This window comes from Dictyostelium discoideum, assembly GCF_000004695.1.
Source record: "Dictyostelium discoideum AX4 chromosome 1 chromosome, whole genome shotgun sequence".
Lineage (NCBI taxonomy): Eukaryota > Evosea > Eumycetozoa > Dictyosteliales > Dictyosteliaceae > Dictyostelium > Dictyostelium discoideum.
Window position 1 is genome coordinate 617,770 of NC_007087.3, and position 23,800 is coordinate 641,569.

The 23,800-nt window shown below is 21.5% G+C and overlaps 7 protein-coding genes across 7 annotated transcripts; 1 reads left to right on the forward strand and 6 right to left on the reverse strand.

Annotated features, from left to right (window-relative positions):
- Nucleotides 1–4,569: 4,569 nt before the first annotated feature.
- On the reverse strand, nucleotides 4,570–5,185 carry DDB_G0267696 (hypothetical protein; the record flags this gene model as incomplete). The annotated part of the gene is made up of 2 exons (XM_642141.1): nucleotides 4,570–4,911; nucleotides 5,057–5,185. 2 exons carry the CDS (start codon nucleotides 5,183–5,185, stop codon nucleotides 4,570–4,572), a joined length of 471 nt encoding a protein of 156 aa, XP_647233.1.
- A 575-nt stretch (nucleotides 5,186–5,760) lies between these two features.
- Nucleotides 5,761–6,450, reverse strand: DDB_G0267698 (hypothetical protein; the record flags this gene model as incomplete). The annotated part of the gene is made up of 3 exons (XM_642142.1): nucleotides 5,761–5,858; nucleotides 6,061–6,141; nucleotides 6,258–6,450. The coding sequence occupies 3 exons, from the start codon at nucleotides 6,448–6,450 to the stop codon at nucleotides 5,761–5,763; spliced, it is 372 nt and encodes a 123-aa protein (XP_647234.1).
- A 382-nt stretch (nucleotides 6,451–6,832) lies between these two features.
- DDB_G0267700 (hypothetical protein) lies at nucleotides 6,833–7,915 on the reverse strand (the record flags this gene model as incomplete). The annotated part of the gene is made up of 1 exon (XM_642143.1): nucleotides 6,833–7,915. One exon carries the CDS (start codon nucleotides 7,913–7,915, stop codon nucleotides 6,833–6,835), a length of 1,083 nt encoding a protein of 360 aa, XP_647235.1.
- A 300-nt stretch (nucleotides 7,916–8,215) lies between these two features.
- Nucleotides 8,216–9,061, reverse strand: DDB_G0267702 (hypothetical protein; the record flags this gene model as incomplete). Its single annotated transcript, XM_642144.1, has 1 exon — nucleotides 8,216–9,061. One exon carries the CDS (start codon nucleotides 9,059–9,061, stop codon nucleotides 8,216–8,218), a length of 846 nt encoding a protein of 281 aa, XP_647236.1.
- A 564-nt stretch (nucleotides 9,062–9,625) lies between these two features.
- DDB_G0268318 (hypothetical protein) lies at nucleotides 9,626–10,450 on the forward strand (the record flags this gene model as incomplete). Its single annotated transcript, XM_642145.1, has 1 exon — nucleotides 9,626–10,450. The coding sequence occupies one exon, from the start codon at nucleotides 9,626–9,628 to the stop codon at nucleotides 10,448–10,450; it is 825 nt and encodes a 274-aa protein (XP_647237.1).
- Nucleotides 10,451–10,633: 183 nt separating this feature from the next.
- roco7 (WD40 repeat-containing protein) lies at nucleotides 10,634–18,561 on the reverse strand (the record flags this gene model as incomplete). Its single annotated transcript, XM_642146.1, has 2 exons — nucleotides 10,634–18,074; nucleotides 18,155–18,561. 2 exons carry the CDS (start codon nucleotides 18,559–18,561, stop codon nucleotides 10,634–10,636), a joined length of 7,848 nt encoding a protein of 2,615 aa, XP_647238.1.
- A 1,614-nt stretch (nucleotides 18,562–20,175) lies between these two features.
- DDB_G0268320 (hypothetical protein) lies at nucleotides 20,176–22,976 on the reverse strand (the record flags this gene model as incomplete). Its single annotated transcript, XM_642147.1, has 2 exons — nucleotides 20,176–20,334; nucleotides 20,424–22,976. The coding sequence occupies 2 exons, from the start codon at nucleotides 22,974–22,976 to the stop codon at nucleotides 20,176–20,178; spliced, it is 2,712 nt and encodes a 903-aa protein (XP_647239.1).
- Between the last annotated feature and the right edge of the window lie 824 nt (nucleotides 22,977–23,800).

A 23,800-nucleotide genomic window follows, 5' to 3' on the forward strand; every position in this document is an offset into this window, starting at 1 on the left:
TCATTCATACCCAAAAATATTTGATATCTGATGATATAAAATGTAATAAATAAATAATAAAAAAACCCGCTTGATTTAAAATAGAATAAAGTGATGTTGTTATTTTTGTTGTTGGTAGTTAATGATTTTTTTTTTTTTTTTTTTTTTTTTTTTATATATACATATAAATAAATAAATTTTTAATTGTCGTTTTTATTATTATTATTACTGTTTTGTTATTGTTAGGATAACAAAAATACATAATGATATATATCTTTTTTTAATTATTGGGTGTATGTGTGTGTGTGTGTATGTTTGCCAATTGTTGGTGTATGATAATTATTAAATGTTACACAAATATAATCAAAATTAAAAAAAATAATAATAAATTAAAAAAAAAAAAAAAAAAAAAAAAAAATATATATATATGATATAAAAAATTTAAACACAATACTTTCCAGATACCACCAAAAATTGCATCATTAATGATTCAATTTGATGGTAAAGTGTGGGGGTACTTGTATATTTTTTTTTTTTTTTTTTTATTTTTTTATTTTTATTTTTTTTTTTTTTGATAAATTGGTCAACACACTTTTGTTTGAGTGATAGATACCCATACCGTTTTTATTTTAATTTATTTTAATTTATTTTAATTTGAAAAAAAAACAATAAAATAAAATAAAATTAAAAAAAAATAAAAATAAAAATAAAAATAAAAAAAAATAAAAAAAAAAAAAAAATCACAAATACGAAGACATTTTATGATCACAAAAATAACTTTTATCATAACAGTAATGATAAAAAATAAATAAATAAATAAATAAATAAATAAATAAATAAATAAATTAATTTTGATTTTTTTTTTTTTTTTTTTTTTTTAATATTATATACAAATAATTTTAAAACAAATAGATATAAATTTATCATTTTTTGAAAAAAGAAAATAACAATTGATATATGGCTATTTCCAAAATAAGAAAGAAAAAGGTTTTTGTTCATCATGATGACACAAGAACAAGGATCTTTTTTTCCTTTTTTTTCCTTTTTTTTTTTTTTTTTATTTATTTTTTTTTTTTTTATATTTCATTCAGTGATAATTTCCAATGAATATACGTATATTTAATTATTTTATAGATTTTTATTGTCATATTTTTTTAATTTTTTCTTTTTTTTTTTTTAAAAATAAAAAAGGAAAAAAAAAAAAAAAAAAAGAAAAAAAGAAAAAAAGAAAAAAAAGAAAAAAGAAAAAAGAAAAAAGAAAAAATAAAAATTTTTTAAAAATATATAAAGACATACCATTCTTTTATTAATAAAAAAATATATATAGAATAATTAAAATTTGATTCAATGAATATGAATGTAATCAAATGATGTGTAATGTTACAGAAAAATTGTTTTTATTTTATTTTATTTTCTATTTATTTTATTTTATTTTATATTATTTTATATTATTTTATTTTGCCTGAATATGATTTATTTTATTTTAAAACAAAGTTTGATATTAAAATGAAAAAAAAATGAATGATATTTTAATAATTTCAAAATAATTTGTTTAAAAAAAAAAAAAATAAAAAATAAAAAATATTGGAAAATAAAAATAATATTAAAAATAAATTATTAAAAGAGTCTTTATTTTTTGTGTATAATTATTATTATTATTTTTATTATTATTATTATGTGGAGAAATATTCTTTTTCGTGATAAAACAACCCTTTTTATTTTATTTTTTTTTTTTTTTTATTTTTTTTTTTTTTAAAATATTAAAATAAAAAAAAATATTTAATAAAAAAAATCATTAAGAAATAATATCATTTTATGTGAGTTCCAATATTGATGTGATTTTTCTTTACTATTTTTTTTTTTTTTGAGTGTGATTCAAAAATACAAAAAGATTTAAAATACAATGTGGTAGTGGTGATTTAACACACTAAAAAAAACCACCATCATTTTTTTTTTTTTTTTTTTTTTTTGTAAACTATGTGGGTTTATATGATTTATTAATAGATGATAAAACAAAGAAAAAATATCTCAAAAATTTTGTTTTTTTTTTTTTTTTTTTTTTTTTTTTTTTTTTTATAATTCGATTGGTGGGAATTTCCACTCACAATCTTATTTGAAATTTTAATTTTAATTTTATTCAATACTTTTATTTCTTGAAAACAACAATATTAATAATTCTATTCTAAAAATAAAATATTTTTTAAACTTTTTTTTTTTTTTTTTTTTGAAATAATAATTATTATTTAAATTTTAAGGAAAAAATAAAAAAAAAAAAATAAAAAAAAAAAAAAGAAAGAAAAATAATAATCTATTTTTATTTTTTTTTTTTTGTTTTTAATATTAAATTATTAATTTAAAAAGTAATAATAATAATAATGATAAAAATATGGGGGACAATGGTATGTTAAGTTTTGAAAATATTGCAATTAATGAAAAGACTATTTTATATTAATTAATCTCGCATTATATATGAGTGTGTGAGTGAGTGGGTGTGGTTTAGTTGTTGTTGTTTTTGTTTTTGTTGCTATTATTATTATTATTATTATTATTATTATTATTATTATTATTATTTCATATGTTATTGTTAGTTGATATTGTTTTTGAATCTATTTATGCCAGCAGTTGGTTTTTTTAATTTTAAAATTTTTTAAAAATTCACACTAACATCATTTAATCGCTAAAATTAAATGTTAAATTAAACATGAATGATCGCATACCATATTTTAATTTTTAATTAATTTTTTTATTTTTTTTTTTATTGCAACACACTGAAATAATTGTGTGTGTTTATATTTTTTTTTTTTTTTTTTTTTTTTTTTTTTTATTGGCTATGTGTGTGTGTTATGTTTTAAAAACTATTTTTAACTTTTATTTTCTTTTATTTTTTAATCGTCAAACTTTTAGAAATAAAAATAATAAAAAAAAAAAAAAGAAAAATAATAATAAAACAAAGTAAACTATTACAATAATCAAAAATTATTATTATTACTTTTTTATTTTTTTTTTTTGAAAGTTTGCTGTTTTTTAATTTTGGTTTTTATTTTTTTCTTTTTTTTTTTTTTTTTTTAATTTGGTGTCAATATTACTATAAAATCTAAAAAAATATGATTTTTACAAAAAAAAAAAAAAAAAAATAAAAAAAAAATAAAAAATAAAAAATTTGTTTTAAAAAAAAAAAAAAAATTTTAAATTAAAAAAAATATTAAAAAACTTGGACCATAAAAATGATGAAAAAAAAGATATTTTTTTTCACATAAAATTTGAATAACACAAAGAAACCTGTCCCATGCATTTATAGATATCTTCAAAAAAACAGTATTCAAAGAATGTGTTGTGTGTCTTCTTTTTTTTTTGGTCCTAATTTTTTTTTATTTTTTTATTTTATTTTTTTTTATTATTATTATTATTGTCATAAAATAAAAATAATTTGTTTTTATCTTGGAGATTATTATTATTATTTACTTTTTGTTTTTTTCTTTTTTTTTTTTTTTTTTTTTTTTTTTTTTTTGGTGTGGTTAAGAATGAATGATTTGTGGAAAAAAAAAAAAAAAAAAAAAAAAAAAAAAAAAAAAAAAGAAAATAAGACAAAACAATCAACAAATGTTTAATCTAAAAAAAATAAAAAAAAAAAATAAAAAAAAAATAATTTTGGTTTGGTGATTCAAACGACACAAACGATAATTGGTTGGTTCTTGTGATTCTGATTTTTACCTTTAATTTTTTTTTTTTTTTTTTTTTTTTTTTTTTCTCTATTTTTTATTTATTTTTTATAAAAAATAAAAAAAATTTAATGTACAAAAATGATATATAAATATCATTAGCTAAATATATATATAAATTCGGATAAATTAATTGAAAAAAAAAAAAAAAAAAAAAAAAAAAAAAAAACTCAAAAAAAAAAACAATTCAAAAAACAAAAATTTTGGCAGCAACCGACGCATTATCAGAATCGATTTTTTTTTTTTTTTTTTTTCACTTTTTTTCATTTTTTTTTTTATTTTTTTTTTTATTTTTTTTTTTTATTTTTTTTAAGATAAATGTCCCGACGCCATCATCGAATGAAATTTTTTTTATTTCGTTTTATTTTAAAGAGGAAAAACTTTAATCCAGCTGGATTAGTTATTAATATGGATAGTTATTTTTATAATTATTTTCTTTTTTTTTTTTTATTTTTTTATTTTTTTTTTATCAATAGAATATTTTAAATCCAAAAAAATAAAAAAGAATGGATTTAAAATAAAATGACACTTTTGAATTTTAAAACTTTATTTTTATTTTTTTTTTTATTAATTTTTTATTTTTTTTTTTTATTTTTTTGATCACTTGAAAAGGTAGTACTATTTTATTTTTTATTATTATTTTTTTACTTAAATTGATTAAAATTATAATACAAAGGTTTTGGATATTTGACAAATTTTTTTTTTTTTTTTTTCTTTTGGTATAAACCACTTTTACACACAAGAATTAATTTACTGTTTTTTTTTTTTTTTTTTTGAAATTCCGGACTAATAAAATTTTGGCATTTCCAAATTTGGAGAGAAATATTAACAATGAGCAAAATCTTTAGATTTTTTTTTTTTTTTTTTTTTTTTAAATATTTATTTTCTTTAGTATAAATGAAGATTTCTTTTGTATTTTAAATTTTGTTGAGTGTAAATTACAATTTAAACTAGTTTTTGAAAATAATTTTGAATTTTTACTATTTTTGGAAATTAGTATTGGTCGATTGGTAACATTTTCATTTTTACTTATGGTTTCTTTGAATTCATTAGTAAAAGTTTTACAATTATTATTTTTAATATTTTCATTTATATTTTCATTATTGTCAACCAAAAAAGTTGGATTATAGTAAAATTCATCATCAAAATCTATTAATGATGGTGGAGTTGGTGGAACTTCCTCAACCAGTATAGTTGGTAAAATATCTTCAAACTAATATTTTATTTTATTTTATTTTTTTTGGTAAATAATAAACTCATCCAGTTTTATTTATTTATTTGTTTATTTATATATAAAATTAATTGATAAAATAAAGAAATAAAATAAAAAATAAAATATAAAACAATAATAAACGTACCAAAAATGTTGCTTTTTCATTAATTGGTGTAGATTTATAATTATAACTAAATACTGGATTATTTATAGTTTTATAGTTTTTATTAATATTATTATTATTATTAATATTATCACTTTTACAACCTTCCATTTTTATTATTTTTATTTTTGTTATGTATGTTTATCAAAAGAAAATTTTTATTGAAATGATTTCTTTTTCATTTTCTTTTTTGATTTAATTGATCATGTAATAGGTTTTTTTTTTTTTTTTTTTTTTTTAAAAAAAATTTAAAAAAATTTAAAAAAATTTAAAAAAATTAAATTTAAATTGAATAGAAAATAAAGAGTTAGTCAAAGTTCGGTAATAGGGGTACCAATCGCATAATAATAATTCCTAATATTAATTAATTATTATGTGATTGGTACCCCTTTTAAAAAATTTTTAAAAAATAAAAATAAAAACAAATATAAAATCCAACTAGGGGTATTGATTCAATATAATTAACAAAATATGCCCGAAAAAAAAAAAAAAAAAAAAAAAAAAGAAAAAAATAAAATAAAAATAAAAAATTAATGGGCGACTTACCAAAATTGATTTTTCTCTTTCCATTTTATTTTTAGTTTGATTTTCTTTGATTTTGTAAGATTTTTTTTTTTTTTTTTTTTTTTGGCGCTTGTCAATTTTTTTTTTTTTTTTTTTTTTTTTTTTTTTTTTTTTTCCAAAAATTAATTTGAAACCCAATCTTCAAAAGAACCAGGATAATTTAAAACGTTTCTATAACCCATATTTCTAGCAAGATCGGCTGCCATTTCTGATCTTTTTCCTTTTAAACAATAAAATATAATATTATCTAAGTTTTTTTTTTTTTTTTTTAAATTTGTATTTTTTTTTTTTAGTCATTGTTTCATTATTTTTTTTTTTTTTTATTGAATATTTTTTTTTTTTTAATTAATTAATACATGAAATTTTTAATTATTTCTCAAAAAAAAAAAAAAAAAAAAAAAAAAAGAAATAATAAAACATACCTGATACATCAAATTTTTTTCTATTAAAAGTTTCTTCAAACTCAGAGTCAGACATTGATAAAGCTGCTGGTAATAAACCAACTATAATGAATTAATTTTTATATTAGTATTAAAAAAAACAAAGATTTATTTATTTATTTATTTATTTATTTATTTATTTATTTATTTATTTATTTATTATTATGAGTAAAACTTACGAGGAATATGTTCAGCTGTTGGAATTAAATGGGTTTGTTCAACTTCAGTTGGATTTCTAACATCAATTAAAACATAATTCTTTTCGTAGTCTCCTTTTTCAACACCGTCAATTAATTCTTTTAATTGTTGTTTATTTATTTGTTTATTTTCTTTAAAATTAAATGTTGGAGTTTTAGTACTATAATTACTCATTATTATTTTATTATTATTATTATTGATATTATTTAAAATATTTCTATAGTTATTATTATTATTATTGTTATATAAACTTTTATGTGAATAAATTAAATTTATATTATTATTTATTCTACCCACACAAATAGGTGAGTAACATTTTAATAATGGTCTAACAAATTTATACATTTGAAATTTTTTAAAAAATAAAAAAAAAAATAAATAAAATAAAAAAATTAATTAATAAAAAAAAAAAAAAAAATAAAAAAAATTAAAAGAGACTTTTTGCGGAAATTTTCAATTTTTTTTTATTTTTTTAAAAACACCCGCTTTTTTTTTTTATTTTTTTATTTGTTTTTATTTTTATTTTTATCTATAATCGAGAATTTTTTTTTTCTCTTTATTTTACCAACGATTCATTATTATTATTATTATTTGAAATTTTATTTAAAATATTAAATATTGAGAAAGTGATAAAACCAGAAAATAATAAATGAGTAATACCTTTTTCTTTTGATATTTTAATTGCCATTGAAATTGGATCAATTACAATTGGTAGAATATTATTAAAAATAGCACTATCACTTCCACAACTATATTGTTGGTGTGATTGAGAGGTTAAAGATTTCTCTACATATGAACTAACGAATTGATTAATATATTGTAAACGTATAACTTCTAATGGATTTGTTAAAATTGTTATTAAAATTCCTTGAGTGATTGAATTAAAATAAATATTTTTAAAATGTAATATTAATTTATTATTATTATTGTTAATTATTTTATTAATTTTTTTATTAATTTGATTTAAACCAATTGTTATTATTAAATGTTTTAAAATTAAAATTGGTATAATTGAAATTGAAGAATAAAATAAATTTGAAAATGAATAGCCACTTAATAAATTTGTTTTTATTTTTCTACCAGCTATTAAATTTAAAATTCTTTTTAATATGAAAATTGGTAAACCAGGTAAAAATTTAATTAAAATTATAATTGCACTTTTAATATTTAAATCACCATTATCTCTAAATATTATATCATTAATAATTTTTAAACTATTATATTTAAAAGGTGACAATATCAAACAATCTTTTATAAACATTTTTGGATATTGATAAATCAATGAAATTATTAATTTAATTTGATTTTTATTTTTATTTATATTTTCATTTTTATTTTTATTTTCATTTTTATTTTTATTTTTATAGATTGAATTAATGTTTTTAAATAATTTTGAAATTAAATAATTAAAAATTAATTTTGTTGAGAAATAAATTGGTGATAAAATTATTAATGTACCAATACCTTTATAGAAACCAATGATGCCTTTTTCATTTTTAATTTCGTTAATGATTTCCATAGTATTTGAATATCCAACTCCATTTCTTGTCTTTTCAATTGATGATAATAGGTAGAATGGGTATGATGACAATAAAGTAAAAATTCCATTTATAATTCTTTTTTCTCTAAAGTAATCCATTGTAATAAATTTAATAAAAAAAAAAAAAAAAAAAAAAAATAATAATAATAACAATTTTTTTTTGATTTTAAAAAGGGGGGTGGGGGGCGTTAAAAAAAAATAATAATTTATATTTTTTATTAGGTGAAAGTGGAAATTAAAAAAAGTAATAATGTTATTTTATATTATGTATATTTATTCAAAGTTAAAAAAATTAAAATAATAAATATTAAACAAACACTTTTTAGATTTCTAATTTTAATTAATTTTTATTTTCAATTTAAATATCTGATTTGTTTTAAAACCATGTACAATATTCCCTTAAATGATTTTAAATTCATTCTCTAATTTTTTTACTTCAACTAATATGGTGTTTAATTCTTGTCTTAACTTTTCAAATTTTAAAAGGATTGTTTTTGTTTCTGATAGAAATAATTGTTTTGAAGAAATTTTTGAAAGATTTTGAAAATCTTGGTAGATTATTGACCAAATATTTTTTACATTTTCAATGAAATTTATATTGGAATTATTATTTTTTTTAATTTGTTTTAAATTTTTGACTACAATTTGAATATTTTCAATGAAAATTTCTTTTTCATTTTTTTCATTTTTTAATTGACTTAAATAGAATTGGTTGCCTCTAATAAAAAATGGATAAAGTATAGACTTTATACATTTTTTATTTTCTTCTTTCTCAATTGAATTTATCTCTAATTGAATTTTAAAAATTTGATTTTTGATACAACTTTTTTCATTTTTAATCAATGATATTGCTTTTACTAATGATTCATTAAATTCTTTATTAATTTCAAAGGTTTCATTACTACAAGAAATCAAAAGGTTAACACTATTTGAAATTGAATCCAATGAAATATTTTTATTCAATAAAACATTTTCTAAACTATTTGATTCCTCTTCAACAGCTTCAATAATTCCTTTCATACCAGCAATTAATGAATTTGTTTCTCTACTTTTAAACTTGAAGGTATCAAACAATGAAAAAAAGTTATAACCAACTTTTAAAAATTTCAATTTTAGTACATTACAAATAGTTTGACATTTTAAATTTTCTGATAAACTTAATGATAAATTTAATAACTTTAAACTCTCAATGATATTAATGAAATCAATAGTTTCTTTATTTTTAAATTGTTCAATAATGTCCATTTTTTTATTTTTTGGTTATGTTTAATTTAATTATTAATGACTAAATTTTTTTTTTTTTTAATTCCAACCAAAAAAAAATTTATGAAAATAAAAATATTAAAAATTACCATTTATGTATTAATCACTTTTTTTTCCAAGTCAAGCTTAAAAATAATTGTTTTTTCTCAATTTTTTAAGTTAAAAAATTTAAATTTTTAAGTCTTTTTTTTTTTTTTTTTTTGATTCCAAATTTAGATAAATAATAAAAATAATAAAAATAATAATAATAATAATAATAATAATAATAAAATAATAATAATAATAATAATAACAATAATAATTATAATAATAATTATAATAATAATATGTATTAATCACTTTTTTTTCTAAGTCAAGCTTAAAAATAATTTTTTTTTCTCAATTTATTAATTTAAAAAATTTTAAATTATTAAGTTTTTTTTTTTTTTTTTTTTTTTAATCCCAAAATAAATTAGGATAAATAATAAAAATAATTAATAATAATAATAAAAATAATAATAATAATAATAATAATAATAATAGTATTTTAATATTGATAATAATAAAATGAATGAAAAACATCAAATTATGCAAACTGAGAAAAATGACGGACAAAATATAACTGAATTAGATTTTAGTGGCTATCCAATCGAAAAGGAAATTAAAGGTTTTATCCATTATTTTCTTATTCTCGTAAATAAAAATCTTTCTCTTTCCCGTGAAATTGAAATGGTTAAAAAAAACTCATTGAGTGATCTAGAATCAATGAAAAGTTTTTACAATACAAATTTTGGAAAGGGCAATTCAGATTTAATGTCAAAAGTAGTTGTATACTTCTCAAATAAAATAGCACAAAGATCAAATAATGTAATCTCAGGTTATGTTGATCTTGAAAAAGAAGCCAAAGAATTATTGGAAAAACTAAATAAATTAGGAATTGAAGCATCTGTCGGAAAAACAGAAACCCTCGATTCTAAAAAAAAACTAGAGATTTTAAAAAACAAAAAAGAATATTTACAAAATGAAGTAAAAAAATCAAAAGGTTTTTTTCGTTCTGTTTTTCTTTTTTTTTTTGGAGACAATAAAAAAAATGAATTTTCAGAAAAAATTTGTTCAATTGAAAAAGAAATGGAAAAAATTAATGAAAATATGAAAGAATCAGAAATGGAAATATTTATTCAAAAAACACAAAATTTAATGAATTGTTTAACATATGCCACCCATTATATCTTAGATATTAAATCAAATTTTCATATTATGAAATTAATCAACCATGAATTATTAAATAATGATTTTTCTCTTTGTTGTCAAGATAAAGAATTAATGAATGGCATTTACTCTAAAACTAAAGATCTTTTGACAAACTCTAACCTTAAATCACTTGGCCAATAAAATAAAAAATATAAAACAAAATTATTTTATTTAAATAGATAAAAATTAAATAAATTATAAAAAAAAAGTAAATTTCACACATATAAATATATAAACTTGATTAATTATTTTATTATTTATGATTATTTATAATATAATATTATTATTGTTTATTTATTTATTTATTTATTTATTATTTTTTTTTTAACCAAATAATTTTGACTTTGAAACATTAACCAAACCTAATCTTGGAGTTGCTAAAGTTGGATAGGAAGATGGAGGTGGAGTTTGTAAAGCAATGGATAAAGAAGATTCCAAATCTTCAAAGAAAGAATAAGTTGTAATTTTCTTATCCCAACCACCGACCCATAATTGTGGTTTACCTTGAGGAGAGAGAGCAAAAGCTAAGGAAGAGATAGCATCGGTATGTTTTTTCTTTAATGATTGAACCATTCTAAAGTTTTGCTTTGAATCCCAAACTAAAATGGTACTATCATAACAAGCACCAATGATATAGGTATCTAAAATTAAAAGTGATAAAACTCTTGATGCTAATCCATCCAATCTTTTCTTTATGATACCACTTTCATCGAATATACAAATCACTCTTTCACTACAAGTTATGACGAATCTATCCATTCTTTTAATTGTATGAATTAAAGCACCACCATGACTTTCATGATGAGCAATCGGTGCCATTGATGGATACTCGAGAATGAATATCATACCTCTATCAGTACCCAACCAAACTCTACTTGCACCAACTGCACCAACACTTGAATGATGAATTAGAATGGTTGTGATTTGAGCATCCAATGTCTTTACATTCATTAGTTTCTTTGTTTTCAATTTTGATTTACTAATTACTTTGATACAAGATGTTTTCTCTTTACAATTGGACCAAACTGATTCTCCTTCATCTACCAATGACGTAATGAAATTGGTTTTAATGGTTTTCAATAGCTTGAATGATTTCGCTTCAAAACAAAGTATACCCTCATTGTAGAATGCCCAAATATGTGAATCCTCTTCAATGGTTGGACAAATTGGTTGATAACTACTACCTAAACTACCACCACTACCACCACTACTATAGGGTGATGGGGTTGAACCACTTGCTAATGAACTTAAATTTAAACTACTTCTACTTGTTAATGTAACACTACTTGATGATGGTGTACACTTTCTAATTAAACTAAAACCAAGTATACGACTTGAATCTGCAATTCTAGAGGTTGATACGATTTGTCTAGTTGCTGAATTAATAACACAAACTGAACCATCACCCATACCACACCAAACAAATACTTCATTCTTATTATTTTGAACTGGATATAGTGAGTGAATAGTTGATGTGAAAGCAACTGGTAATACCATTTCATATCTTAATATCTTAAAACTACCTGCTGATGATAATGATCCATCACCACTTTCATAAACACTTGAAGATCCTGAATTTGATTGTGAATTTGAATGTGGTGTTGATGATCCATTTTGTTGATGTTGATTACCTCCACTACCAATACCACCATTTGCAATTGCAGTTATAATTGGAATTACAAAATTATTACCACTACTACCACTATGTGATACACCACTACTACCACCACTACTATTATTATTATTATTATTATTATTATTATTATTATTATTTATATTATTATTTAAATTATTATTATTATGACTTAAACTTGATTGAATTGAACTATTACTACCATTACTATTATGATTATTTAATAAATTATTTAATTGTAAATTTGAAATTGATAATTTTTGTTGATGTTGTGATAGTGGTGGAGTTGAAGTTGATGGTTGTTGTTGTTGGGCGGCTTGTGATTGTGGAGGTGGTTGTTGTTGTTGTTGATTTATTTGATCTTCATTAATTGGTGGTAATTGTTTACAAAATTCTAATCTTTCATTTAGATTAAAAGTTTTTTGCATTGTTGATAAACGTTCTAGAATTGAATTGAAAGATGGTCTTTTCTTTGGATCACCACTCCAACAATCTGTGATTAATTGTTTCATATCAGGTGGACATTCATTTGGAATGGTTGGACGTAAACCTTTCATAATTTTATCTTCAATGATTGAATTCCATTTCAATTGATCAACATACTCTTCGAATGGTAAATCACGAGTGATTATCTCCCAAAGTACAATTGCATAGGAATAGATATCAATCTTTTCCGTATATTGACCATCACCCATACACTCTGGTGCTAACCATCTCCAATTCCAAACTTTTCTACCTTTAACCTCTTTACCAATTGGTTTAATCGATAGACCGAAATCACCAACTTTAGCAACCAAATTGTCCATTGATGAACCACCCAATAAAATATTTGCACTCTTTAGATCTCTATGAACGATCATTGGTTTACAACTGTGAAGGAAATTCATACCTTTAGCAACATCGATAGCCAATTTCAATACAGTACCCCATGAGAAAGTTTCAGCTGTATTTCTAATGAATTTTGCTAAATCACCATATTGAAGTAACTCTGTAACCAAACAGAATGGACTTAACGATACACCCATCAATGAAACTGTATTTGCATGACGAAGTTCACCAGTTATATGTGCTTCATTTCTAAATTCTCTATACTTTTCTGTGGTATTGGCATGACCATCATCGAAATTCAATACTTTGATTGCCACTTCACTACCATTCCAAATACCACGATAAACATTCGCATAGGAACCACTACCTAATTGTGGACCAAATTTCAAAGTTTCATAAGGAATTACAGAGAATTTATTACTATTGAATGTTACTTCAAATGCCAATGAATAGATATCGATTTTAGTTGTTCTTGGTGAAAGTGTTTCATGAATGATACCACCTAGTTGTGCTTTACAAATTACATTGGTTTGACCTAGTGATGCTTGATTCTCTAAATAATCTAAAGTATACATTGTTGGATTTTCTATATGTTGATTGGTACAATGTGTACATGCTACACGTACATTACTTAAACGACCAGGGAAATACCAAAGAATGAAAGATGACACCAAATCAACGATACTCTTTAGCAATTGTTGTTGTTTATTATCGTCACGAATTGAAACTTTTAGAATGAAATTTACTGAATCGTACTCTATCAAACATTGAGAATCAAATGATTTAGCTGCACCACCCCATAATTGACCTGCTGGTTGAAGTACCATACCATTTTGCCAAATACATAATGGATCATAATGTTGAAGTACACGTACTGATAAACGAGAGAAGAAACCCTTTGGAAGGAATTGAAATTCATAGATTCTTAAATATTCATTATTGGCATGAGCAGTTGGTGACCAAAGGTCCCTCATAACCATTGGTCTTTCACCACCAAATAGTTGAGGAATAATCACTGAACTATCTTCAGCTGAAATGTAAACCAATTCAAACTTCTCTAAAAGGAATAACAATGAACTTGTCTTACAATGTGGGAATAATGATGCCCAGGCTTGAGTGATTTGATCGACCACTGTCATACCATTTTGAGTTTTCAATGCCAACACTGCAGAGATTAATTTTGACATCCACATTGAATCTAAAAATACCAATTCATTTAATAATTGATCATTGGCTTCATAACGATAGTAAAGCACCTCACCAATTTCATAAAGATATTTAATTGCAGCTTCACTATCTCTTGGTTCAATACTAAATATTCTTGCTATATTCTTTATCAATGGTATTGAACTCAATGGCATTTTATTTCTAGCATAAGCCTCCTTTACTGATTCTTGACATTGACTCTTTAGAATTGAATAGCTTAATGGAATTTTATAATGATATTGTTTCATCATTGCATTATTTTGTAAACGTTGTACCAATTGTTTAATTTGTTTTGAATTCTTTAAAGAGATATTTGAATAACTATTAATATTATTGAATCTAAACAAACGATGATATTCTGATTTAAAACTAACAAATTTCTTCTCATCAATTGAAGTATTTGATAAACCAACCAAATAAACCGTAGAACCTTGTGCTTTAGTTTGAATAATCTCTAACCAATAATTAATCATTGTTGAATTAATATTCATTGGATTATATGTGATAATGAATAATGATTGTGGTGATATGAATAATGGATGAACCACTTGATATTGTTCATTACCTGATATATAAAAGGTTTTCAATGTAATTTGGTCGATTTCCGCTGAACCAACTACCAACTCACTCGTATGTAATACACCGTCGATTGATGAAACTTCATTTACATTACTTGTTGACGACGGTATGAAATTACTACCAAAGAAACCACCGCCACGACCACCACCAGATGATAACAAACCATTTTGTGAATAATTCTTTCTAAGTGAATTATAAAATGATAATTTCTCTTGACTCTCTTCACCTACTATACAAAGTTTAACTTGATTATTCATACAATAATCATTTTTAGATGTACAAATGTATGTATTATCTTGAGCTATCACAGTTGATAATAATGGACGTGATAATGGTGTTGATAGTAATTGATTTGGATTACTCAAAACATCATTCAATGCCATTGTACTACCAGAATAAGTTGTATTAACATTTTGTGAAGTATTTATAAATGATTGTAATCTATCTACTGAACTATTTGAACCTGCCCAAATTACTCTAACCCTAGCAATAACCTTATTTTGTTGTTGATTTTGTTCACCATTAAAACCACCAACACCACCAGCGCCATCCACATTCATTGAATTTAAACTTTGAGATGATAAACCATTATAATTTGATAAATAAGGGTTTGAATTATAAACATTTGAATTATAAGCATTTGAATTATAAACATTTGAGTTAAAAGCATTGGATTGACTTAAAGATGATGATAATGCTATTGGAGGTCTTCTTGGTGTTGCTAAAACTTCAACCAATTGAACAAATGTTTTCTCTGTTAGTATTAATTCATCACCAACATTAAAACAATAATCTTGTAATTTTGATTGACCTGGTAAAAACATTGGTAAAAAGTTTGAATTACTTAATAATGCTAATGCATAATTATTACTATTATTATTTGAATGGCCATTAATAATACTATCAATTATACCAGAAGATCTTTTTAAATTTTGTTCAGAAATATTACTACTACCACTACTATTATTACTATTATTACTATTATGTTTTGAACCATTTGAGGTTAAAATTCTACCACTACTTGTAAGTTCAATATTATTGTTGGTGTTGTTATTATTATTATTATTTATATCAGAAGATGATGAAGATGATGATGATAATGATCTTGGTGATAATTCAATTAAATGTTGATAAATATTATAGAATATATTTGCGACATTATCAATTTGATTATCAAAATCAATTAGAATATTTTGAATTGTACCATTAACTGTTATACTAAATTCATATGATAAACGTGGACCACATTCAATAATATCCATTGTTGAAATTTTATTATGAGCAAATGAATTATTATTTGGAATTTTAATAGATGGCGGTGAAGATGATTCATCATCGATATCACGTAAATAGAACCCTAAATGAGCTGTATCCAAGAGTGATGGTTGTATAAGTTTTGAAAATTTATCAATTATAGATTGTGGTGTTGATTGTGGATTAATGTACAAAATCATTGGATTAATTTTTTGATGAGGTGTAGATGGTAATGATGAAGATGAGGAATTAAATGATGAATTTGATGGGAAAATAAATTTTAAAAATATATTAAACGAACTTGATGGTGAACGTCTTTTTATTGGTCTAAAAATTATAATTGACTCTGTATCAATATCAAACATCCATAATGGTAATTCCGGTTCACAAATTACTTCTTGATTACCTTCATCATTGAGTACTGTAATGGATTCCTCTGGATAACGTATCACCATTTCATATTCTTCTTTATTCAATTGTATATCAGAAAACTCGGAATCAGTATGAATTCTATTGGCTAATGCTTGAAAAGTGATATTCATTGGTACTGTTACAATTCTACAAACTGAATAATTGTCCAAGAAAATATGTAAATTGATAATTTGAGTTTTTATATTCTTTTTATCCAATACCCAACTTCTCTTCTTTGGTGATTTACCTAAATAAGTTGGTCTTAATTCATCAGATGTCCATTTCTTACTAAATGATTGAACAACACGTGTACTTTGAACTTGATCACTATTTGAAATATTTGAATTTTGATATGATGATACCCAAGGATTAATTAATAAATTACTACTATTATTTAAACCACCACCACCACCACCACTATTATTATTATTATTGTTATTATTATTATTATTATTATTATTATTATTATTATTATTATTATTATTATTATTACCTATTGATATTGAACCATTACCACGCGCAGTTAATGGTGGATTAGTTGGTGATGAATTTGTTGATGAATTTCTTAATGTATAAAATCCACTTCTAGATGAAATTATTGGACTTGATGTATTACTATTACAATTTTGATTATTATTATTATTATTATTTTGATTAATATTTTGATTATTATTTTGATTATTATTTAATAAATTAAATGAAATTTTAAAATTAATTAACATTTCTTTAAAAATTGAAAATAAATAAATTTGACGGTCAGCACGTGCAAATGAAATACAAGTATTTAAATCTTTTGCTCGTTTAAATGATTCTTCCAATTCAGAGGATTCACTACGAATATTATTTATGAAATTGTTACAAGCTTCTTCTTTTGAAGGTAATGGAATTGATGGTGGTATAACTTGATTATTCAATGTTGGATTCAATGCGGCAGTCATAGATATAGAATGAGTGTTTCTAAAGATCATACCTTTTATAAAGTGCATAATTTGCTCTTGTGTAGTTACACTACCACGACGTGATTGGTCCCTATCGAATGCAATATCCAATACTACTTTTGAAATCTCGATATAGGTTTTCGTAAAGAATTTACCATTGGCCATATTAGGTGGTGATTTCAAATTTGCCAAGATTGGACAAATCAATTTGGTGAAAAAGATTTTCTTCATTAATTCAAAACAAAAATCGGGTGAAAACACTTGATGAATATCTAAATATAACATTTCAAATAACTGAAATACTGTTGGTGGAAACTTTTCAATTGATCTAAAAATTGTATTTATAATTGATATTGAAAATTGAGAAATTTGATCTTTCATATGTTCTACATTTATATTTTGTATAATTGTTTGTGAAATTATTGGTGTATTATTATTACTATTATTATTATTTGTTGGTGTTGTTGTTGATGATGATGATGTTATTATTGTTGGTGTTGAACTACCAATGGTTGGTGATGAAATTGGTGTAAGATTATAACTACCACCGCCACCATTTATTTGTGGAACACTTCCATTAATAAATGTTGATGGTGAATTATTTTTTAACATGTTTGGTGAATTATTATTTAAATCTATTGAATCTATATTGTTATTATTACTACTATTATTATAATTACTTCCCATTATAATTCTAGGTGATCCTATAGCAGGTGAAGTTTTTAATGCAGTTACATTTGGTGTTGAATTTGCTGATAGTACATTATTATTATTTTTATTTGCTTCTTTATTCGCTAAAATTACTATTTGCTCTTGAATCATTGGTGTAAAATTTAAAACTTGTGATATCATTGTTTTTTCCATTAATCCACCTAATTGTGATTTTAAATAAATTGCCGCCATTCTATTAATTAAACTAAAAAAAAAAAAAAATAGGAAAAATGAATAAGTAATTTTTTTTTTTTTTTTTGTTATTATTTAATAACTATAACTTACTTATAAAAACTTTGATAATTAAGTGGATTACTTTCATCAGTTGAACATTGTTTAGCTTGATCAATAGTTTGTTTTATAAATAATCTTAATAATTCTAAAAAAGAATCATCTAAGATAACTATTAATGAATTAATTAGATCTGTTATTTTTTGTGTTGATGATGATCTACAGAAATTATCTAATATTGAACAAAAGAATTCAACATCTTGTAATAATAATATATTCTTGAATAATAAAGTTTGAGATGATGATCCATCTCCTAGATTTGGTACCATACCTCTCAATGGGGTAGTGATTTCTCTTTGATTGTAATTATTGCTATTACTACCACCACCAACACTATTATTTGTTGGTCTTGGTGGTGCTATACTATTACCACTTGATGAAAGTGATGAATATCCATCCATAGTATGCTGTGCTGTTTTTTAAAATTATTATATTATTTTTATTTTTAATAATGGATTTTTTTTTTTTTTTTTTGGGCTTTTTTGTTTGGTTGTAAACAAAAATGTTTTTTTTTTTTTTTTTTTTTATGTTTTTTTTTTTTTTTGAAATTTTTTTTTTTTTTTTTTTTTTTTTTTTTCCAAGATTATTAGTTTTGTGTTACTTATATTATTACAAATGGTTGGGGCTTTTTTTTTTTTTAAAGGGGAAATTTGTTAGATGGTCGATTTTATTCAACCTGCTAAAACTAAAGTATTAAAAAAAAAAAAAAAAAAAAAAAAAAAAAAAAAAAAAAAAAAAATGTTAAAAAAATTTCGATTTTTTTTTTAAAAATTTTGAGTGATTTTTTTGAGTTTTTTTGGATCTCCAAATAACAAAAAAAAATTGTTGGTTTTGTATTTTTTTTTTTAAAATTTTTTAAAAATTTTTTTTTTTTTTTTTGGTGAAAATGAGTTGTTGTTTACCCAAAGATAATTTTTATTTGAAAAAAAAATAATAAAATAAAATATAAAATAATAAAAATAAATAAAATAAAATAAAATAAAAAATTAAAAAAAAAAAGAAAAAAAAAAAAAAAAAACAAAAAGGTCTGATCATTTTTTATTTTATTTTATTTTTTTTTTTTTTATTTTATTTTATTTTGTTTTTTTTTTTTTTTTTTTTTTTTTTTTTTTATTTTATTTTATTTTAAATTTTTTTTTTTTTTTATTTATAAAAATAGATTATGTGATTTAATGGGGGTTGAACATAATTATTTACTTACAAAAATTCGAAATTGGATTTGTAAAGTGGAGGCACGAGATTTATGAAAAATAAAATTTTACAAAAGTTCGAAAAATAATAAAAAAAAAAAATTTTTGGAAAAAAAAAAAACCAAAAAAAAATAAAAATTAAAATAAAATAAAATAAAAATTAAAATAAAATAAAAAATAAAATAAAATAAGTTTTTTTGAACAAATTTTTGTAAATACTATTAATCAGCCAAACTTTATTTAATTATATACAAAAGATATATTTTATAAATTTCATTTATTGGTGTTGTTATGAAAAAAAAAAAAAATAATAAAAAAAATAAAAATAGCCATTTTGGCTTTAAAATAAAATTTTATTTTGCTATAAATTTATTCTTTTTTTACCAAACAACTTTTTTTTTTTTTTTTCATAATTGTTTATTTATTTTTGATTAAAAACAAAAACAAAAAAAAAAAAAAAAAAAAAAAAAAAAAAAAAAAAAAACAAAAAAATTAAAAATACAATTTTTTCAGGGAATGAAATACAGGAATAATCTAAAATAGAAAAGGCGAAAAAAAAAAAAAATTTATAAAAATTACACATTTCATTTTCTTTTTTTGATTTTAACTTTTAATTTTTTAATTTTTTTTTTTTTTTTTGAAATTTGTAATTGGCAATATTGATAAAAATACTTAATTATTGTTTTATTATAAAAAAACCCTTTTTTATTATTATTATTTTTTTTTTTTAAATTAATTTTGTTTATTTATGTTATTTAAATAATAGAAAAAAAATATATTAAATGAAAAAAAAAAAAAAAAATAGGTTGTTTATCTAGATTTTGATTATTTATCATAACCATTTGATCTCCATTTTACAGAATCTAAGAATAAACCAGAAATGCAACTTGAATTATCATTTAAAGTTGCAAATATATTTCTAACTTTTTGAAGACCATAATTTGAAATTAAACCTAAAATTGATTTTTCTATAACTGGATGCATCTATTTTTTTTTTAAAAAAAAAAAAAAAAGTTAATAAAATGATTGCCAAAAAAAAAAAAAAAGAAAAAAGAAGAAAAAAAAATCCAAACCTCTAAAGTCTTATATTTAAATGAATAATATCTTGAAAGTTGTGAAGAAGAGATTATACAATTTCTAATATCACCATGATCAGAGAAAATTTTAATTAAACCTAATGTTACCAATGGATGAGATTTATCTTCAGAGATTAATTTTAAAAAGAGTTTTTCAGCATCACCCAATTCACCGATTCTATAAGCTAAACGAGCCAAACGAATCCAATCTGGAATTGTACGATTTGGATTAATATTCTTTAATGAGATTTGAACGTTTTCATTGATTTTCTTTTGTTCCTCTTCTTCTTTCCAACCTTGATAAGCTTTAATATCTTGAAACAATGAATGAAATGCCATATCTAAATTTCTATTATTATAAGAGATTGGTAATTTAACCTTGTTAAAGTTTGGTTCAATTTCAAATGAAATATATTGTTTTTTAGATTTATCTTTAGTTGATTCTGACCCGAAATTATCAATGAAATTTGAGAGTGTTTCTGATAAATTTTCAAAAGTTATTGAATTTTCATCAAATTCAGGTCTAATAATTTTTGGTTCACTTGTTGTAGTTGTTGTTGTAGTTGTTGTTGTTGTTGTAGTATTTTCTGGAGAAGTAACTGATTCTAAATCAATTTTATCTAAATCATCATCAGCAATATCACTACCATCAGAAGTAACATCTTCATCCCTCCATAATACTTCTTTTGGTACATTTGGTTCTTCAGAGATTTGTGGTGGAGGTGGTTCTGTACCACTATCAGTATTTGTATTTGTATTATTTACACCACCATCAGTACCATCAGTATTTGTATTATTTACATTACCACTACTACTATTTAATGTATTTTCAGTTGCTCTTGTTGTTTTTGTTAATGGTGAAACTGAATTATGACCATCTTTTGTTATATTTACACTATTATTACCATCAGTTTCATTACTATTTGATTTTTTAAAATTATTATTACTACCACCACTACTTTTATTATTCTCTAATTTATGTTTATCTCTTAATGCAATTGCCAATTCATCAATAATTTTATTCTTTTTATCAACCAATTGAATCCAACCTATTTTTTTAAATAATGAAACTAAAATTTTAAAGTATTTCTTTGAATCACCACTTAGGGTATTCGAAGATAAACGTTTTAAAACTTCATCACCTGGTTCTTCATCAAATTCAATTTCTTCATCCTCTAAAACATTGATAATGTTTGGATTCTCTTGTGGTGGTGTAACCTTTTGATATTTACCTCTACCAACACGATCAGTTGCATGATCCAATTGAACATTTGGTGTATTATTTAAAAATACTAATGCCCATTCAATTAATCCCATTTGAATGAATATTTTACTTGCAATCTCCCATGCACCAATTAATCCTGGTTTTAATGATAATGCTTTTAATATATATTTTAATGCTAATAATAATGTTTCATCTTTTTGAATTGTTAATGTTGAATTATTATCAATATTTGTAGTGGTAGTTGTATTATTATTTGTTGTTGTTGTTGTTGTTGTTGTTGTTGTTGGTGGTGGTGTTATTATAACAGAAGATGATGTTGGTGAATTTGAACTACCAGGTGTTGTTATAACTGGTGAAGTATTATTATTATGGTTGTAGTTATTATTTGAACGATTATTTTTTAATAAAAGTGTTGAAGATAATTCAATTAAGATTGAAGTTGAGTTTGGTGATTTTAATAAAGATTTTTCTAATATTGAAATTGATTGATCAATATTACCTAATAATCTATGAGCGATTGATACTGGTACTGATACTGTTGGTTCAGTTTTTTGAAGTTCTTCAAAGAAATTTAACATTGGTAAATATCTATTTCTAGAGAGGAAATAATTGGATAATGTTGAAACCAATAGATTGTTACTATCATCTATCTCCATTGATTCGGTGGTGGTGGTGGTGGAATGGTCATTTTTAAAGTCAATATAGAGTTCTCTATCGAAACCACCCAATTTTCTACCCTCCCAATAATGTTGTGAACAAAGTTTAAGGAAATCATTCTCATCCGATGGATCTTTTAACATGTTTGGTATGATTTTGACAGGTCTGAGGAATGGAGGCGCACCTTGAATGTAACGAAGTACTGATGATAAATAAGTTTCAGTCCAGAATGTTTCCTCGATTTGGTTCTTCTCGCCATTGGAGTTCAATGAGTAGGTGATTGGTGGTGTTAGGTGGTTGGATGTACCGGGTAATTCTAAATGTAAATCCATCCTGAGGAACGCATTATACGAGATGAGATGGCATTGCTCGATTTTATAATTTCCTCTACCAAATGACGATTTCTCTTGATTGTCCAATATTGTACCCAAATAAACGGCTGCTGCCGATGTCGATCCTGTATTAACCCCCATGGTCCAATGATAGGATGATATCTTTTGTGTCTTTAATCCTGGTACGAATCTAGGTGGTTCATATTGTTTACTAATTATACATAAATCAGGTGGTCCAAGTCCAATGAAATTTTTCATACATTTTTGTCTTTCTTCTAATACCTCTCCATTTACTATTTCAATCTTTTCTTGTACATTATAAATATATTCTCCCATCTTTATTTATTTATTTTTTTGTGTATAATAAATAAAAGAATATAAAATTTGTTTTTGTTTTAATTTTTTTTTTTTGTTTTTTTTTTTTTTTTTTTTTTTTTTTTTTTTTTTTTTTTTTTTTTTTTTATTAATTATTAATTATTATTATTATTATATTATTATAATAATAATGTGATATATGATTTGAAAAATAAAGTTTTTATATATTAAATAAATATTAAGTAAAATATAAAATGATAATAAAAAAAATTAGTATACAAATATATTTTATTTTTTTTTTTTTTTATTTTTTATATTTTTTTTTTTACTATTAATATTATTTTTTTTTTTTTTTTTATTTGGGTGTCTGTATGTGTGTGTGTGTATGTGTTTATTGTAAAGTGGGAATATGTAGTAAATGTGTGTGCTTCATACGTTTTTTGAATTTCTCTTTTGTGAATTGTTGAACATTTTATTTATATTTTTTTTTTTTAATTTTTAGTTAACAAAAATTAAAAAAAAAAAAAATTTTAATGGAATATATGATTATTGGAATAAACAAAAGAAAAAAAAACATTCTTTTTTTTTTAATTTTTTTTTTTTTTTTTTTTTTTTTTTTTTTATTATTTTTTTATTTTTTATTTTTTTTTTTTATTTTTTATTTTTTTTAATTAATTTTTTGGTTTTCGTCAACTGGGTTGTGAATTCAAACGACGTCTGGCAACATTGAAAAAAAATTAAAAAATAAAAAAAATAAAAAAAAATAAAAAAAATAATAACATGTAATAAAAAATAAAATTGATTTTATTTAAAATTTTAATGGAAATGATTATTTTTTTTTATTT